A 13,361-nucleotide genomic window follows, 5' to 3' on the forward strand; every position below is an offset into this window, starting at 1 on the left:
ATCTCCCATCAAGGCTGAGCTTATGAGTCGTCACTTCCGGTGGTACACCTATCATGTCTATATGGGACCATGCAAAACAATCGGCATTAGCTTGAAGAAATTTAATTAACTTGTTCCTGAGCTCTGAGGTTAACCCCGTGCCTAGGTATACCTTTCTATCCGGTAGATATTCGAACAAGATGACTTGTTCCAGCTTCTCCACGGTAGATTTGGTTGCATCTGAGTCATCCGGTAATACGAACGATCTAGGTACGCCGAAATCATCCTCGTCTCCTACCGGGTCTGACCCTTTCTGCTCCGTTTTCGAACCCGTATCCTTTAGTTGCTATTTGGGGTCCTTGCCTCTAATTGATTCATCATCTAGTGGATCCGGCTTTTTTGGAAAAAGTGGCGCTTCCTCGACCGCGAACATCTCCCTTGCAACGGGCTGTTCACCTCGGACGGTTTTTATCCCCTCCGGTGTCGGGAACTTCAGCAACTGATGTAGTGTCGATGGCACTGCTCTCATGCTATGAATCCACGGTCTTTCGAGCAAAGCATTATACTTCATATCTCCCTCGATGACATAGAATACCATCTGTTGTATGGTGCCGTCAATGTTGACCGGTAAAGAAATCTATCCCTTCGGGGTTTCACTTGCCATATTGAACCCACTGAGTACTCGGGCTACCGGCACAATCTGGTCGAGTAGCCTTAGCTGTTCTACTACTCTCCACCGGATGATGTTAGCCGAGCTACCTCGGTCAATCAAAATACATTTAACTTGTGATTTGAAAATAAGAATAGAAATTACCAATGCATCATTGTGCGGTTGAATGATGCCTTCTACATCCTCGTTGTTGAAGGAGATGGAACCCTCGGGTACGTAATCCCGGCTGCGCTTCTCACGCACAACTGAAACCTTTGTTCGTTTCATAACCGGCCCCCGAGGAGCATCTGTTCCCCCAATTATCATGTTGATCACATGTTGATGTTCCACCAGTTCGACCCGTTTGTGAGATTTCCTTTCCTTATAGTGGCTTTTAGCTCGTTCACTCAGGAATTCTCGAAGGTGGTCATTCTTCAATAAGCGAGCCACCTCCTCCTTTAGTTGGCGACAGTCCTCAGTTTTGTGCCCATGGGTTTCATGATATTCACACACCACACTCGGATCCCTTTGACTCGGGTCTGACCTCAATGGCCTTGGCCATCTTGCTTTCGTGATACGGTCGATAACCGAGACGAGATCTGAGGTGTTGATGTTGAAGTTGTACTCCGATATTCTTGGCGGGTCTTTGTTGCTAGCCGAACTCCCGGCATCGCTTCTAAATGATAAATCTCGACTGTTTGACCGGCACTTGGCCCGTTTATCACCCCGACTAGAGAAGTGACTGGGGCCAACCCTTGATCTTTCCGATCTGAAGCTCGGTTTTTCCGAATGAGAGTATGGCCGGTATCTTTCCCTTGATGATCGTGTCTTCAGCTCGTAAACTTTCCTCGACCTTTCAGAGCTTTTGCTCATATTTATGGGTCCTAGGGGGAGCTCGAGTTGGTCATCCTCTGCCCGAATCTTTGATTCGTACCTGTTATGAACATCTGCCCAGGTCACAGCCTCGTATTCCAACAAGTTTTCCTTTAGCTAGAATGAGGCAGTCGAACTTCGAGGATTAAGCCCTTTGGTTAAAGCTTGTGCAGCCTTTTCTTCTGGAACCGGAGCGAGCTCCATCCGTTTCCTTTGGAAGCGGTTCACAAATTCTGGTAGCAACTCATCATCCTTTTGGGCTATATGGAAGATGTCCACTTTCCGGGCTTGCACCTTTTTAGCTCCGGCATGGGCCTTTATGAACGCATCCGCGAGCATTTCAAAAGAAGTGATTGAATGCTCGGGCAGGTGGTCGTGCCAGGTCAATGCTCCTTTCGATAGGATTTCCCCAAACTTTTTCAACAACACGGACTCAATTTCATCGTCTTCGACGTCATTGCCTTTTATGGCACAGGTGTACGAAGTCACGTGCTCCTGTGGGTCCATTGTGCCATCGTATTTCTGGATATCTGGCATTTTGAACCTCTTCGGGATCAACTTCGGAGCCGCACTTGGAGGAAAAGGTCTTTGAATGTACCACTTTGAATCCGACCCTTTTAGAATAGGCGGAGCCCTCGGTATCTAATCCACCTGAGAGTTATGCATTTCCACCCTTTTCTCTGTTGAATCTACTTGCTTTGCCAAGGTCTCGAGCATGTTCAAAACATCGGTGGATGAACCGGCTCCGGATCCGTTACTCTCGACTCTCCGTGTTTTATCCCTCCTTGGTTCGGTGACTCCTTTTGACCTTTCCGGAGCTGCCTTATCATTTTTGCTCTGCAGCTGAGCTACTGCATTTCCCTGTTCGGCTATGGCGGTCCCCTGTTCCTGCAACATTTCAAAAATTAAACGTAAGTTAATCTCATCCGGAGTATCCGGTGCTTTCCGGCCTTGGGCCCGAGATAAAGTAATTGAATTGTGAGTGTTCAAGGGATCAGTGGCCGGTAAGGTGGCATTCTCCTGGTTCACGGTGTTTTGCCGGTTAAGGCCTTCCCTCGAGTCAACAGAGTTTGGGTCGATTGGATCTGCTGGTAGGCTTCGTAACTCACTGTTCTCGTTTTCAACCACAATCTCGTTGTTATTGACATGACCAAATTGCCCGCTGCTTGCCATTTGGTCCGTTTTTTTGCAGAAATGAGCAGAAGATTCCTTGATCAAATGGGTAAGAGGTGATAGAAGCAAAGATTAAAAAACCACTATTATCCTAGCCCCACGGTGGGCGCCAAAGTGTTTACCCCGAATTTAGGTAACAATTGAATTTGTGAGGTACAGGATATGTGGATAAATTTTAATCTACTTTTGGTTGATATAAAATATATATGGATTTGTATGATATAATGTGTATATATGGATATATGTGTTAATGCCTTGAACAAGTATGTTGATATTATAAATTAAGCTAAATATATATGTATATATGGCACTATATTGTATTGGATGGATGAATTAAACCAAAGAACACTGCAGATCCGGACCAAAATTAGAGAGAGAGAGAGCTTCAATATAATTTCTATTACAATGTTCTAGATCTAAAAAAAACCAACCCCTAAAAGTAGGAAAATGTCATCTATTTATAGGTTTACCTCATGGGCCTCTAATACAATACAAATCCTTTTAGAATAAAGAAACCCTAAAAGGATAAGGTACGACCGTACGGTCTGACACTCGTACAGTCGTCAGTACAGAATGACAGAATAGTATTGACGCGTGGCAGCACCGCAACTGGTTAACAGGACCAACGGCCACGTTCAGCTCGGACATGGAGAAACCGAACTAACGGCCACGTTGAGTTTGGCTTGGAGAAACCGAACTAACGGATGTACTTCTCTCATCTCGGGTTAGCCGCATTCGGTGCAATCTCCCCGGTCTGAAGAAAAGACCGAACATACTCGTGCTCATTTGGTCCTACCCTCAGCCCCCGGTCTCACCGGTCTTGCATTGACCCGGTTTTTACCGTATACCGTTTCTTGACTAGCTAAATGACGGATCATGCTGAAATTTGAAATGAGTGTTCCTATCATCTTGGTCTTTGATTATCGAATTTGGAAGTCTTTAACATCATATTTTGAGCCACGAACAACTCTATTTTTGAGTGATTTCCTCGAATCTTCTCTTTTCTTGTTGTTATTGTTGCTCCCTAATTGACATTGGTATTTTATCCATTTTGGGGAACCTTTTTCACTCCATTGACTTAGTGGACCTTTTACTGATCAGAGGTCCCCTGGTTTTTTACTCTACACATTGAAGAGGTTTTTCATGTAAGAAGTTGGTGTCTCTTTCGTTTGATTTATTTTTGCCGTCCCTATATTTATTGTCGGTTGTTATAGCTGTTGTCTGTTCCTATTTGTGCTTATGTTTGATGTCTCCTTTTGGTTCAAAAAGATTGGGAAAGATTTAGACTGGGTCTTGCTCCCCTGCTAACCTTGTAGCGCAATTGTATTGCTTGTTTTTCCCCAACACTTCCCAAGTGGAAGAGAAGAGTCGCAGTAGAAGAAGTATCCTTTTGATTAATAGACAGTTAACTTTGTACAAATAAGGAAAATAATGTTAAGGGTCTCTTTTACTCAGCAAGCAATTGACATATGTACGCCTTTGTTCAGTGCTTACTAATTATGGGTTTGGGTTCGGTTTTGCATTGTTCTCCTCCGATGGTGTGAAATGGAAAGATAATAGCAAGAGAAAATTGCACAAGTTCAATGATCCTTTCCATGGTTGCTTGTGATGATAATTACGAGGCCATTGGCCAAGGCTTCTACTTTTGCTTTTCCTCTTGTAAAAAACTTTTTTTATGTTTCGAGGTTTTATTAACATGGAATTTCACAGTAAGTACATACCTAAGAATGCACTTCCAAGTACTGCAAACATTGGGCTTCAACTTTAGCTAGTGAGCATTTTCCAGTTGAAGATAGTTGCTGCTGTCTGTGTGATGATCAGGTGAATGAGACACTCTACCATTTGTTTGCTGATTGCAGGCGGATAACTGAGGTTAGAAATGGTTTGGTCAGTTGGAGTGGAATACAGATCCTCAAGGAAAAGGCAGTACAAGTGCTGCAGTGGTTTAAGAGAAGGAAGTTGTAGCAAGCCTATGGGGAGCTATGATATACTACACATGGCAGGCTAGGAATTCGAAGTTGTTCGGAAATACAACTGTAAATACTGATTTTGTAGTAGCTTAGATACACAAAGAAATAACAGAAAGGATAGAGTGGCTTAGGAACTCTACAAAGGCTAGGAGATGTCAATTCTGGATACACAAACTTTGTAATAGCTGAGAGTTGTAATTTCTATTTTTTGGAGGTCTAGCAACTGAGGCACCCTTCCTTGAAGGTGGCTGAGGTTCTGAATGCTCTTTGCTTTGTATTACTTTTGTTGGTTTATGGTAATAATTCACAGTTTATTGCCAAAAAAATAAAACTTTAGCTTGTGTATTAAAGGAAACTTATTGTTATGGTGATCTGAATCGTACTTTAGTCCTTCAATTATTCCTCTACATCTTACTATTTGCAAAGAGTATTTCTGGAGACATTGCTGAGCATTTCACATTATGGTTTGACTAAAAACAGCAAAATGGCATAATCATACAAACTATTGAACAGAAAAATGGCATAATCATACAACCTATTGAAACAGAAGAAAGGAGAATACATCAGCAGAAAACGTTGCAAACTCGTGTACTTATTTCAGAGCATGCTATCAGCTCGAGCTGGTAATCTCCGGAAGAAATTGCTTGGTGGTGAAGGCATTTTGCTCCTGAATCTTGGGTGCCTTAGGTAAACCAGAGCTGCCACTATAGCTATGATTTTGAAAGGTGTCACATACAGTATCACTGCTGCAATAAGACAGAAGATTATGAAGAGGCTGGTTGCCCTCGGATCTCTCCAACTAAGCAGAGCCTGGAATCTCTCTCCTTGAGTTGCCATGTCCCCGATAACCGTTTGGATTCTACCAGCCACACTGCGAAGTCTATCGTACCTCATTTTAACTGTATTCTCAGGCTTGGATGTGGGGAAAGTGTCAAACTCTTCGTCTAGTTCATCTTGGTTAACTGCTTCAGCCCAAGATAGTTTTGTGTCCATATGTGGAGGCTGCCTCGGTCTGGAACGGTAGTTCCATATTCCAATGAGAAACATATATAGGAACATGGTTGGTAGTATTAACTCTGGGTAGCAGATCAATATGCAAAAAAGAAGATGAACTAGAATAGCGGTAATCGGGTTCTTCCATTTGCAAACTTCTCCAAGCCATTTGCTCATGGAAATTACACCTGAGAAAAGAGAAACGATTCTGAAGAAGTTAGCTTTACTTCTTCTCATGCTCCACATGTGGGAGTCGACATCCAGCATGTACTCCACAACCTCTTTATGCAGTGGTGGCTCAGCTCGTCCAAGCCTCACAGCTACAATATTCATGGCCTGATATCTCAAACTGTCCACTTGGTTTACTGTGAAAGGGTGTAGATAATGCATCTTTGGGAGCAAGGGATGGCCGTATAGATATGTAATGTTTGCAAGAGACAAACAAGTAAATCTAAAAGCCAGTTGGAGGTCACCCATCTTCTTCACTCCAGATGGTTGTAGAACAAGAAGTGGGTAAGACATTGTATAAATTCGATCAGTTTCCAGTGTTGATAATCTGATCCTTACCTTACCAATCCTGGAGTCCTTTCCAGGAGCAGAGTTGTCATTCCCTCCTAGGTGGCCATTATCAAAGACACCCAATGTGATCACCGTACAGGGGTCATAGACCTCCCAAGTGTATTGTTCGTTCCATTTGGGACTCAAGCTATCAAGTATAGTTCTGGTTCTTACCCACTTCAATCCATATTTAGCTACACAATAAGCATCTGTGGTCTTTCTACCATCCTTAGTTTTCATACCCACAAGCCCCTGTGCACTCAAGATGCCTAATACCAGGATTCCCACTGGTTGCTTCCACAACTGCCTAGCTGTTGGCCTCTGGTCGCTGATATACATTGTTGATTCATCTAGTACATGGTATCCACCTTCAAGACATGCTCTGAGATGGATTCGTGTTGAAAACTTACGTTCATGTCTCCTAACTCCCTCTAAAACTCCAAACCCGAATCTTTCAAGATTAAACCAGCGAGAATGAACTGCCCGGTGATCCAATCGCTTCTCAAAGGTGTTAAGTGGCAAGACTAACCTCCCCGTGATCTCATCTTTGGAAGGTCCGGCCTTACATTCAATGGTAAGCACCAATTGCTCCTCAAAAGGCTCTGCTGCCACAAATAACAGGTCTTCATTCCAGAAAGGATTAGTTGTTCGTGTTTGGCATAATTTGGTCTTTAGTACCTGCTTCCCAACTTGAGCCTTCACAAATACCTGTGGGGGTTGGGTTTTGTCCAGGGATTCTACATCTTGCGCTTCAATGATGTTGACTCTCAGGTACCAGAGTTTAGGTGAAACATATACCTTTGATCTGACACTATGAACACCTTCTCCATGAACTAAAGCAGCATCTGCATGCCATGCTTCTGAGAAAGCTTCATCTGCTTGGGTTCCCATCCACACAGCAAGCATCACCTCTCCCCTGACTTTGCTTTCCCCACGCCGATCCGCTAATCTATACCACTGAGGTGCCAAAGGGCTGTCAGGTGGAACCCTTGTAGGCACTTCATTCATGTCAAACACTACTTTCCCTAGATAATCATCTTTCTGCACCATCTCTTTGTCTCTTACATAAACTTCGATAACTGAAGACTGAATCTTCTCTTTTGAAAAAGCAAAGACTTGCTTCCATTCAGGGTTTACCTTCTTATCAAAGTGCTTTGTTTTGCCTTTATAGTTTCCAAGTTTCACCTCCACATAAGGATCGCAACTCCCTGTTACCGGGTTTGGTGGCAAGTCTCTTGCTTTCACAACTCGAACATAAAGAAAATGCATCTGTTCAACAAGATCATAAGTGCTTGTGACTCGGTCACTGCTAATCCATCCACCTCCACCTCGAAATCCTCCATGTGGCCACCGTTCCCCGAGTTGGGGTTTCGTTTCTTTGGCTTTATAATCATCTTGGGGGTTGGGAGGCTGTTCATTGCCCATTGTTTCCTTTGGCTAGCTCTTCCGTGTTCCTTTCAGAACTACAGACTTCTGTGTTTGAGAAAAAGATAGCAGCTTCAGCAAATCCTCTATACCTGAACGAGAAAATTTGTTTGTATTAGAAAAACTTGGTTGCATAAGAAGAAAATGAATGGAGTTTAGGACTGATGAAAGACATACTTGTTTGAGGACTGAACTTCCCGTGATGTCAACCCTCTTGGTTTTAATAGTTCAATCACCACTTCACTAACTAGCTGGGTTCTTGCCTTCTAGTGAAAGTTGCTGATATAAAGTTTCTTCCAAGTACTAGATGTTGAAGAAAAGGAAGAGTTCTTTCAAGTTTCAGCTAGTTAGTAAAGTTGGTGGTTTATTTGCAATCTTAAGTGAGGGCTTCCAAATTAAATCATGAGAATCAACCCTGTGTTCTGCAAGTTGTTTAGTCTTTTTATGTTGCTTTAGATTATAACCAAGAAAAACAGCCTTTCGTAAAAAATGAGTTGATAATCATGACAGAAAAAAAGCAAAAGCGTTTTGTGGTTTGAAGCAAATTATGAGTGAATAAGATTCTTGAAAGCATGCTGGTTGAAATACACTAGGCCATTTGCTTAGTTTAAACGTATGAATTCCACCTAGCTTTAGCAGTACAAGCATAAAATTAGTTGATTATTGGCAACAGTGATCTAGTGGCGCATCTCTAATGACAAAGTTAGTCTTTGTGGACTCGATTCTCAACTGAAGGGAATTTTTCCCTTTTCTGATTATGATAGCCTTTTTAGACTTTTAATGTTCTTTGTACTTTCTTTCTAAGATTCTGTGGTATTTTTTTGTGGCCAGCTGCCAATGTTCTTCTCCTCTTATATTCATTACTGTTTTCAAGAGGGGCTAATGGGAGTTCCAAAGCTAAAGAAGAACATTGGAGGTTCAAGAAAAGCAATGTCTATAAAGATGCTTTTTATCCTTTATTCTCCACCTTTATTCCCTTATCTTTTATTCTAGCATTGATACTCTCCCTTTGCTTGCTAAAGGAAAATCAGAGATTCCTCCATTGTTGCCTTTTCCTTTCTACAGTGTCTCCTACCCTTTTTCTTGACTCGACTGCCTAAATCTCTGTTTCGTGTTTTGGTTATGAACCTAAGAATGACATAAACAACCACTAATGCTTGCATTAACGTAGGCTGTCTACATCATACTCCTTGCGATGCGGCTATTTTCAGGACCCCGCTAACACGGGATGCTTTGTGCACCGGGCTGCCTTTTAGATTGTAAACTTGCTTTGTAAACTTGATCTCAACTAATATTTCGAGGCAAAGGCATATAGTTCGTTGAGCTATAAAATCTCTCGTCAACCATGTAGTGGCTAATCTCAAGTCTCTCTCTTGACCGGATTTGCCGACATCCCCACCCTACGGATTGCATATTATGCCTATTGTTACTCAAGATTTGATACAATCCATTATGTCAACCTGAGTAATTTAACTCATCATTACCTTGTAAGTACGTTGCCAATCGTTTTTTTCTTTTTTTTTTTCTTACTATGTTCTGGGAAAATTAACCCAACGTACAATGTATAGACGTTAAAATTGGAATTGGATATATCTTGTTCAGGGTCAAAAGAATAATGCCCCGGGGGAGGGAAAGTAAGAAAAACAAAAGTTTTTTTATGTAATATTCACTTATAAAATCACTTAACAAAAGTGAATGAGATTTCAGCTCTTTCGGTTTCTTCAAAACAATCCGAAGTGTATTATTATTTATTACAAATTTAATCTAAAGAAATCAATGAGTTTCTCTTTTGTGTAGCTTTTCGACCCCTTTACAACACCAGATATAGTGGGAATCAATTATTTCGTAGTCGAGTAATAAATGGACTAAAGATCAATATCAAAGTTGCAGTGAATTCCTGGAGAAATCGATAGGAAAAAATAGGTTTCCAAAATAGAACACATGGATGCATGCATTGAGGTATTGTTAGTAAAAACTATAAAGGGAAATGTTCGAAAACAAAATTTTCAAATGAAAATTACGAAATCCACATAAAATTAGAGGCGTTAATGAGAACAACTTGCCTGGGGAATAATATTTACATGCCAGCTTAGTCATTAGCGTGAAGCTTCTTAATGTAAGCTTATAGAACAAACAATGTGAAGGAATTGACAGAAGTTATTTTGTTCTATTTGAGAATAAAGTGATATAGGAAACTTTATTCCCTTTTCTTCTTTTAAATTATATTGAAGTGGAAAATTATTTTCCAATTATCTCATGTTCGGTAGATCAAAATTTTTAGGGACATTTTCATTAAGAAACAAGTTCCTTAAAAATGAGGAAAATGATTTCTCTAATGAAAGTAGGGAAAACAGGTCTCACAAGTGTCATTCCATATTAATTGTCTCCTCCCCGTCGAACTCATCCCCCCCCCCCACCCAACCCCACCACACCCCCCCCCCACACCACACTCTCCACCACCCACCCCACAGCCTTCACCACCCACCACCAGTCACCACCAACCCTTGGGGGTAGGGGTGGTGGTGCGGGTGGGGTGGTGGGGGATGGGGGTTTGGGGTGAGTATTTTTTGAAAAATATTTTTCATTATCCAACTGAGCATGAGAAAATAAGTAAGAAATTCAGTTTCCTACCTATTTTCCAGGAAAGCATTTTCCTTCGTACCGAACAAATCCCTAATTATGTTTTTCATTTTCATTTTTTATTAAAATCAAACGTAAGGGAATAGCTCTCCATTTGAGCGTGAAATAGGCCTGATGTTGTTTCCCTGAAATAATTGAGGTAATTCTTAATGTTTTAGCTACGGCTTTGATCTTTTTTTTTTCCAAGAGTTCCGTCCTTATGATAGAGGAGTTAGGCAGAACAATTATGCAGGTACATGAAGATGTGGAATCAGGAGATTCATTCGCACAAATGCCTCTATTTCGGATTGGTCTTTAATTTTTGTCCTTCAAATTTGTGGTCTTTAATTTTTTCCCTTTAGCACTTTAGGTGCGGCATAACTTAGATTTCGTTCATTAAAGTTTACATTTAGCTTCGGCATGTGTATCATAACATCCCACAAGTTATGTCGGATGAGGCAAAACTTTCAACACTCAACATAGCCTAAAAAACGACATAAGTTTAGATTTCGCTCGGTAAAGTTTACATTTAGTTTCGGCATATGCATCATAACATACACACAAGTGATGACGGAAAAGGCAAAACTTTCAACGCTCAACATATTATGAAAAATACTACACAACTTATGCTGCATAGCTTAATTGCTACAGAACTTGTGCCGAGCGAGCAAAAGTTCAATTTCCAAAGATAAAAATGTTACAGAACTTATGCCGACCGAAGCATGTCTGGATATTTCATTAAATAAGCAGCAAAGACAAAAATTAAAGACCACATATATGAGAGGCAAAAATTAAAGTCCAGTACGTTTGAAGGGAAATTCGTGCAAAAAAGTGGAATCAAGAATATGGAATGAACCTAAACTGAGGTAATTGATTCTTAATAATATATTGGAACTGTGGATTCAATGTTCTTCCAGATGTTGTTGCACCCCTATTTTCACCAAGGTTAGAATAAGGCAGAATTGACGGGACTCTAAAAAAATTATTAGAGTTCAGAGCCGTCACCTAGTAAATTAACGTATACTAGGGTACATATTGGATATTGACATGTATGACTCAGAAATAGTTTGGAAAAACTATTGAGATTCCAGGTAAGGGATCAAGTTATTCTGAACGGAAGGTGTTAGGTACCCTTCATAATCCACAAAATGTGGTTCCCGATTGGACTTAATTTAATTAAAAGAGGAGGAGGTAAAATCATTTTATGTGGGTATAAAATATGAGCAACGGAGTAAAATATGTACAAAAGTATTTGTTTTGGTAAAGGAATGTATGTTAAATAATGTATGAAGAATGTATATTGTTGTATAAAGAATGTAAAACAGATTAAGAAGAATGTATATTGGTGTAAAAGAGTGTATATCTATGTACATTGATGTATATAGTATGTAAGAGTGTTTAAAATGCAGATTGGGTGTATAAAATAATATATATATATATATATATCACTGTATATCTCTATATAAAGAATGTATTGAAGAGTGTATAAAAGTGTATATTAGATATTGACAAAAGAATCTGAAAAAATAATGAAGCCAATTTGACTTGTGATTTTGGTACGTAAAATATGTGAAAGAATGTTTTAGGGTTTACAAAAATGAGTTCAGGAATGAAAAGAATAAAATAGTAGACAAAAGAATTTGGTTTAAAGAAATAAGGAAAAAGTGATTTATTTCTTTAAAAGAATTGACAAGGATATATGATTTAAGTCAAAAGAATATTGACAAGAATGGATAAAAGGTGATGTATAAAAGAACAGAAATTTCTTTTAAAATAAAGGAAGGCCTTATATTTTTGCCTAAATAAAAAAAGGACGTGAATTAATTAACTAAGTGTGTATGTCGAGTTAAATTGATTACACCGATTATGAAAGTGTATTGCAGCCTAAGTTTTGCCTAAACGAGTAGCAAACTGTAATTTAAGCAAGTAAAGCATAAATAAAGGACACTCCCATTCGACACCCCAAAAGTAAGATTTTCCTTTAAATTCTCATTTTATACAATTTTTGAATGAAAAGATAATTAAAAATGGAATTCGAGGGAAGTCATCGGGTTTCTTTCGGGTATCATCTTCGAGAAGCGAATCTGGTACCTATACCTCAAAAATAGGAGATCAAAGTATGTTAGCAAAAATAATGACTCTTTACTATATAAATTAAGGAAATAATATATATTTACATATACAAAATATGGTTTTTGATGAAGGGCGGGCTCAGATCTGTAATCGAACTTAGTCAAGGAAATTTCTGACTTGCCATGGCTGCACAACCGGTTACCACAGGATCGTCTTGCCAAGATACGAATCGTAAAGTTTCTGTCCTATTCGACAGTCTAGATATCTCGTCATCGCCCTAATTATTTGTTACATATATATAGGAACTTGATAATTGATATCATTGCGACTTAAAATAAAGCCCGCCTTATGTATGGGGGAGGCCTTGAAAATCGGCAAAAATTTCTTCATCGCCAAATGCTTCGTAGTATCTATTCGTTATCAGTCTAATAAAAGAGTAAAGGGATAAAAATTTTAAAATACAGTCCAAAGTAGTGAAATTTAGCGGAACAGTAGTCAAACGACTCAAAGTAGCCTGAAACGAGCAATACAACACCAATAGTAACCGGAATTCAACGTAGGTCGCCGAAAAAATCCAAGGTTGTTGGAAAGTTGACGAAAACGAAGAGTTTTTTCTTAAGTAGGTATTATTTGATCCATGGTGTGAAGTTAAAAAGAATTAGAAAAAGTGGTCTTGAGAAGTGAAGAAGGAGGGGGAAAAATGATGAAAAGAAAAAGAGGAGGAGAGGGCAAGTGGATGGACAGTGTATTGGGGTTTTTGACACCTAATTTTTTCCCTCCAATAATTTTATTTAATTATTCGAAGTTCTTGAGTCACAAACGAAGTGAAATATTCAATTTACAAGTCTAAAATGATTTTACAAAATTGTTCTGGTGACATTTTACCATTTCATTTGGCAAAATATCATCAAGTATACTATTTTACACCATCTTGTATATTTAGTATATTTTTAAGAATTTAAAACATATTTATCAAGATTTTAATTAAAAAATAGTCAAAACAATTATTTAATTAGTTGTTTGAACTATTAATGTTCAACTGATAAATA

At 39.5% G+C, this 13,361-nt stretch overlaps 1 protein-coding gene across 1 annotated transcript; it reads right to left on the reverse strand.

Moving 5' to 3' along the window:
- Nucleotides 1-5,090: 5,090 nt before the first annotated feature.
- Nucleotides 5,091-8,328, reverse strand: LOC132635567 (FT-interacting protein 1). The gene is made up of 2 exons (XM_060351999.1): nucleotides 7,798-8,328; nucleotides 5,091-7,712 (listed from the first exon to the last, which is right to left on the reverse strand). The coding sequence occupies exon 2, from the start codon at nucleotides 7,618-7,620 to the stop codon at nucleotides 5,242-5,244; it is 2,379 nt and encodes a 792-aa protein (XP_060207982.1). The 5' UTR covers nucleotides 7,621-7,712; nucleotides 7,798-8,328; the 3' UTR covers nucleotides 5,091-5,241.
- Nucleotides 8,329-13,361: the final 5,033 nt, after the last annotated feature.

Source organism: Lycium barbarum, chromosome 1, assembly GCF_019175385.1.
Source record: "Lycium barbarum isolate Lr01 chromosome 1, ASM1917538v2, whole genome shotgun sequence".
In the NCBI taxonomy this organism is placed as follows: domain Eukaryota; kingdom Viridiplantae; phylum Streptophyta; class Magnoliopsida; order Solanales; family Solanaceae; genus Lycium; species Lycium barbarum.